Source organism: Perognathus longimembris, chromosome 8, assembly GCF_023159225.1.
Source record: "Perognathus longimembris pacificus isolate PPM17 chromosome 8, ASM2315922v1, whole genome shotgun sequence".
In the NCBI taxonomy this organism is placed as follows: Eukaryota; Metazoa; Chordata; class Mammalia; order Rodentia; family Heteromyidae; genus Perognathus; species Perognathus longimembris.
In genome coordinates, this window is record NC_063168.1 from 24329731 (window position 1) to 24335757 (window position 6027).

Sequence of the window (6027 nt, forward strand, 5' to 3'; positions counted from 1 at the left end):
TTGAATCAAATCTTTGATTCTTGGTCTTCTTGATGAAGGAGGTAGTATTTGGCCCTTAGTTTTATGGATCCAATTCTCTCCTTCTTGCTTTGTTATATTTTTACCAAATACTAAACTTTTAATTCTTTTTTTTTTCACAGTTGAGTATTCACCACATCTTTATTACAAAACAATACAAAATAAACACATGAATGTCAGACTTTCTGTTGAACCATTGCAAGCCAGGAACATGAAAAGATCAATTTTAGCTTTCCTGAAGAATTTGCATTGCACTTTAAATGTTTTATTTGCTGGCATCTGGACACCAGGTGTCTGTGCCAGGACTGGCCCAGCTGCTCTTCTACCAGCTGAGGTGCTGGATTAGCATGGTGGTTTCGATGCTGGATTAACCACCCTCTGGCACCAGTGGCTTTCCCCCTTCCCATCATATTAATGTTGCATTTGCAAACTTCTCAGAAGAGGATTGAGGACCATGGTAAAACCAGGGACTAAGATCCCTAGAAGCTATCTTTATAATTCATTTAAGAACCTTCAGGTTTGCTCTCTGTAAATTTTACAAAGTGACACTTGCTGGTTATTAAGAAGAGGTGCACTGGATGTACAATCTTTTCTTTTTTGTGTGTGCCAGTCCTGAACTCAGGGCCTGGGCGCTGTCATGGAGTTTCTTTTTGCTCAAGGCTAGTGCTCTACCACTTAAGCCACAGTGTCACTTTTGGCTTTGTCTGAGTAGTTTATTAGACTCTGAAAGAGTCTCCTAGCCTTTCCTTCCTGGGCTCTTTTTGAACTGCAATCCTCAGATCTCAATCTCTTAATTAGCTTCTATTACAGGCATGAGCCACCGGGGGCCTGGCTAGTTTCTGCTTTTTTGAGACAGGATCTCCCTATGTAGCCTAGGCTGGCCTTGAACTTCCAATCCTCCTACCACAAGCTTTGTACAACTGGGATTACAAGCATGGGTCACTGCACTCAGCTCTTAGAAGACACGTGGTAGGGTGCTGAGGCTTCTTTCCACACCACTATCTCCAATCCCTTCCTTTTGTTTCTTACTGTGGAAAGGAATGAAGTAACTTTGTGACTTCTGAAAGCTTTAGTAAAGTCAGGCAGCAAGGATAGATCAGGGTTTTTCTATCTATGATGAATGGGAAGCTGCAGGAGCATGCTGGACTGTATGTACCCTGGACTACCTTCTCTGGCTAGTTACTGCTGGCCCAGGAAAGAGGCCATGGGGTCATCTGGCCTCTGACGCTTCATCCTGTAGGCCTCAATTTTCTCCTCCATGGGCTCCTGAGTTTCATATATGCTGTTGTATAGCCGCTTTGTCTTGTCAATCTGCATGATCTTCTTGACATGGAGGAGACAAGCCTCCTTGATGTTCAGTGCCTTTTTCAACTTCTCATCTTTCTCTCTTCGTCATCACTGTCAGAACTGCTCTCCTGGTGCTTCTTCTTCTTTTTCTTTTTCTTCTCTTCCTTTAGTTTTTCTTGGTGCATCTCCACAAGTGTCTGTGGTTTCTTCACCAACTCTTCTCCAACGTCATCACTTATCACACACCCCTTCCCAGCCTCTCAGGTGCAGTAGGAATACTTGAAGAAACAGTGACAGCGTTTGTATCCCCATCGGCCTTCTTTCCAATAAGATCCCCAGATGTGCGTGTGGTTGTGGATCTTCATGTCCTCTTCATACTTGGAGCAGGCCATGGCCCGCTCCTGCCCCGTGATGATGGCCCCGTGCCGAGAGTACTCCATGTAGTCCTCCATCTGGGCTAAGAGCAGCTTGGCAGAAGGGGCATCCAGGTGCACCTGGCCTCCATACTTTTCCAGGATGCTTTCTTTCTACTGTTCTTTGAAGTCTTCTGTTTTGACTTTGAAGGACTTGTACAACAGCTCAAGTTTTGTGGGATCGGCCTGCAGATGCACCTCTGAGCCCTTGTCATAGGCCTCCCAGGCAAACAACTGTCTGAGCCATGAAATGGTATCTTCTGTGTATCTGACGAAATTATCTCCTGTGTAACTCACTTCATCTGGATTCTTCCCCGCGTTGGCATAAGGATTTTCTCTCATTGCTCTATTTTTGGATCATAGTAGGCAGAATTTGGATCTACGTTTCTCAAGTATTTTGCAATATCTTTTCGAATCCTTAGATTCAGGACTGTAATTCACCTTTTAGAATCAAAATTCTGCACCAGCATGTCGATATCATCTGCATATTTATCCTCATCCTCATCTTTGCTGTTGTGATCTTTTTCCATCTGAGAATTTGGTTCCTCTTCTCCCCACTGATGTTTTGGAGAATTAGCTTGTTTCAATAATTTTCCTGAGGCTAATTCTTCTTGTAGTTTCTGGGCTTTCAGTGTTTGTTTTGCCAGGTCAACTCTTCCACAATTTTCATGTGTTCCTCTGGATTGTCGTTGTTCCAGCAATCTCTCTTCCCGTCGTAGTCAAATGTGAGCTGAGGCTGCACCTGGAGCTGTGTTAGTCCTGGTGAACTTGGCGCCAACTTGTCTGGGCCTCTCAAAGCAGTCTTTCTTCTTGTGCATCATGGCTATGCAGTTCTCACAGGCACCTCTGCGGTACTTGTTGGTTATGGAATTCTCTTTTACACCCCTCGTGTGCCATTCTCCAGATGAACTACACTGTTTCTGTTTCTCTGGTTGTGGCCTCTGATGCTTTAAGGTGGGTCTTTTTGATGGATCAATGTACCAAGGTACTGACAAAATATACTGAGGGATGTGTGGATTGATATCTTTTCCTTCTTCATCCACTTCTGCAGGAGCATTATCCAGTTTTTGCTGTTCTTCTAGTTCCTTGTTCTTCCTCCAGTCCTCTCGAGTCATCTTTAGAGTGGATTTCTCCAGTTTCCTGTGCCTCTAAGTCCCTAAGTTTGGCCAGTGATACCTGTGAGGCCCACCTCCAGGGCTCCAAGCAGGTGCTCCCACCTGTTTAAATCTCTCCAGTTATCTAGGTTACTGGCACACCTGGAGGCAGTTATTTCCCTCCCTTCTGAGATCACACCCTAATCCATCTGGACCCACCCTAATACACCTGGACTCCCACCCCAGGCATCTCCTGGGAGTGACTCTCTAGCCTGCCACTCATGCTTTGGATTTAGCAGCAGGCTAAATCCAAACTTTATTCCATGGAATAAAGTTCTCTCTCCACATGGAGTTCTCCATAATCAGTTGTCTACTTGAAAATCTCTTAGAATATCCAATTTTTTAATAGAGCTAGTCAACTCCAGAGGAGTGGGAAGGTTATCACAGAAAGAATGTCCCCCCAAAATCTTAGTTTCAGCAGATCCAAAGTAGCCTTCAAACATAGTCCTAATCCTGGCAGATCCCAAACTGACTGTCGCTGGAATCTGTTGGTTAACTTGCTTTCCAAGGCAGACTCAGAGTGAGGTGAAAGTGGACCATCTCTCTGGCTACTACAATAACCATGAGTGTCCAAATCATAACTTGTAAAAATAAAGGATACTAATCCTAGGGCAACTGGCACAAGCATGGGGCTATCGTGGACAAGCTGGTATAAGAGGTCCCAAGAATGTGAGGGTGGGTGATGGCTGGACTTGGAACAGAGCAGATGGAAGCATTGTAAAGGTGCTAGAGAAAAGTTCAGTGGCAAACCAGTGACATTCAGATGAACTCAAGTTTATACCAGTGGACACAAAGCTCACACTTGAAATTCTGGGCCTCAAGATCATTGAGGCTACAGGGTTTTAATGGGGCTGTGCAAGAAGTTACAAGAGCTGTGCTATCTAAGAGAGTATAGGGAGGTTGCACCATTGGAGGGGGCAAGACTTTTGCAAAGTGGAGGAAAGAAGGAAAGAAGTTTCTAGTGAGAAACTATTTTTTCCTTGAAAACTTTTAATTATAATTCAACCTTACTATTTTACTACTAAAATATACTTAAAAAGCATCCAATTCTATGATTCTAAGCTGTTTTATATAAAACATTTTACAACAAATCTTTAATGAAGATAAAAAAATCAAGGAAATATTACAAAGAAGAGCAACAAGGACAAAAATGAGTTTTGGTACGTCAGGAGACATAATTAAATTTTGCTATAAGTTTACACAAATATACAGTAATATTTAAATAAAAACATGATTTATGCAAAAATATCCTAACACAGTAGAGTCTCACAATGCATTGGCAAACATCAATTTGATGCTTTAGAATTATTTTAGTGTGTTAACAAATTTTCAATCAGGCAAGTTTAGATATGTCTTCATATAGAATTCCTTCAACTCTCCGTCCTTTTAAAGGCCCAGTTTCAATAGTGATGGTGGCTGAAAAGGTCTTCTCATTGATGGATTCCAGGGTGGCTTCATTGCCTCGGTAGCCCCCATTTAAAACCAGAATTCTTTTTCCTGGTGCCGGAATTACTGTCTCTAAATGAGTCTGGTCAAGTTTCAGCTTATCTCCAGAATCAATCATCTTTACAACAGCTGTAGACTTGTCAATTACTTCCTTGACAATACCCTTTTTCTTATGATATTTATCCCCAACATTTTTGGTTATAATCTTTACAATAATTTCGGGCTGCAGCCAGTGGTCAGTACGGGACGTTCTTTTCTTTTCCTCTTCAATCTCCATGATTTCATCCAGTGCAGATTTCTTTTTCTTTTTAGCCTGAGCTGAGCTCGCAGAGGAGTCTTTTCGCTTAACCGAGGCTACACTCCCCAGGGCTTTCAGGGCACTGGGCCCCAAGAAACTTGATTTGGGAGATGTTCCTGCTGAACCACATGCTCCTTTATTCAGATTAAATGTAACTTTCTCTTCATCCTTTTCTCTGCTTAATTCCGTGAAAACAGGGGCCTCCTGCTCTTTCCCTTCCAGACCTCGTCTCACTTGCTCTTCAATAAACTTGGCCATTTTTTCCTCGTCGTCGAGGTCCGCCTTCTTCTTCCTCTGGCGCTCCAGCTGCTGCCGAATAGTCTCCGGGGCCCTGTCTATGTACTGGATGTACCAGCCCTTGGGCGTCTCGTCCACTTTGCACAGGCCTTCCCTGCCCAGCCACTTGGTAAAGTCGGTCAGCGTTTCCCACCGAGTGGCGTTCATGTGGATGTGCTCGCGGTGGCTGATGTACTCGTTGTAGACCATGTTGTTGTGCACTCTCTTCGTACCAAAGCGTCTCCTGAGAAGTTCCAGAAAGTCGTTTCTGAACTCCTCTGAGAAATAATCCATAAACCGCTGAGGGTTCTCTGAAGCCAGCAACAGCTGTCTCTGATGAGACTCGGACGTACAATGGCACTTGAAGCCATTCTCGTCCCGACACTGCTTCTGGCACATCTGGCAGTACCAGCGCAACTTCTGAAGCCCCTTGGATTTGATTCTGTTGGCGATGGCCTTGGGAGTAAGAAAATCCGACTTCCCCATCGCGACCACCGCTGCGACCACCACTGCGACAGCCGCAGGTACTCACCACCTTCGGGAGCGCCTAGCTCTGCGGACTGGAAGCCAGAAGCCGGAAGCCCGACTGGCAGGGCGGGAGTGGGCCGGACAAATATGACAGCCTTTCCCTGGACCCACCTTTTTCCCGCTGAGTTCTAACCCTCGCGAGACTTTCCCCGTCAGGGAGCGTGCAGGGCGATTCCACACATGCGCACTAAGCAGGTCCCTCTGCTCGACCTTCAGCAAGGAAGTAACCACCCTCCTCCTTGGCACCAGGGTCACTGCGCTGTCTGCTGTGGCCTTGCACTCGCAGTGGTATGGAAATTTGTGAGAGGATTGCAAGGGGTGGCAGAGCTGGGTCAGATGGGGCAGGGGAGATGGCACCGGAGGGCAGGGCCGAGTCCTGCCCAGGCAGGGGCCTCGGGTAGCAGCGTGGAAGCCGGGTAGTGAGAAACGTTTTGCAGAAGCAGAAACAGCTGGGTGTCTGCAACTTTGTTGTCTGTGACATGCTGACCTTGTCTGGGGTCATTTTCCTGTGTACTCCTGCACTTAATATCAGTTGGTGGGGCGGCTAGCCATGTCTTCATGTCTGCTTCTTTACTATGAACTTCTCAACTTGTGGGACTAAGTTTAG

At 45.4% G+C, this 6027-nt stretch overlaps 1 protein-coding gene and 1 pseudogene across 1 annotated transcript; both read right to left on the minus strand.

The window, feature by feature from the left end:
• Positions 1 to 920: 920 nt before the first annotated feature.
• On the minus strand, positions 921 to 2833 carry LOC125356861 (annotated as a pseudogene).
• Positions 2834 to 4135: 1302 nt separating this feature from the next.
• On the minus strand, positions 4136 to 5402 carry LOC125356862 (DNA/RNA-binding protein KIN17-like). The gene has a single exon (XM_048353564.1). It carries the CDS (start codon positions 5376 to 5378, stop codon positions 4206 to 4208), a length of 1173 nt encoding a protein of 390 aa, XP_048209521.1. The 5' UTR covers positions 5379 to 5402; the 3' UTR covers positions 4136 to 4205.
• Between the last annotated feature and the right edge of the window lie 625 nt (positions 5403 to 6027).

Excerpts from the sequence above, each read along its gene's own strand:
- LOC125356862 (XM_048353564.1), bottom strand. The coding sequence starts at position 5,378 with ATGGGGAAGTCGGATTTTCTTACTCCCAAGGCCATCGCCAACAGAATC.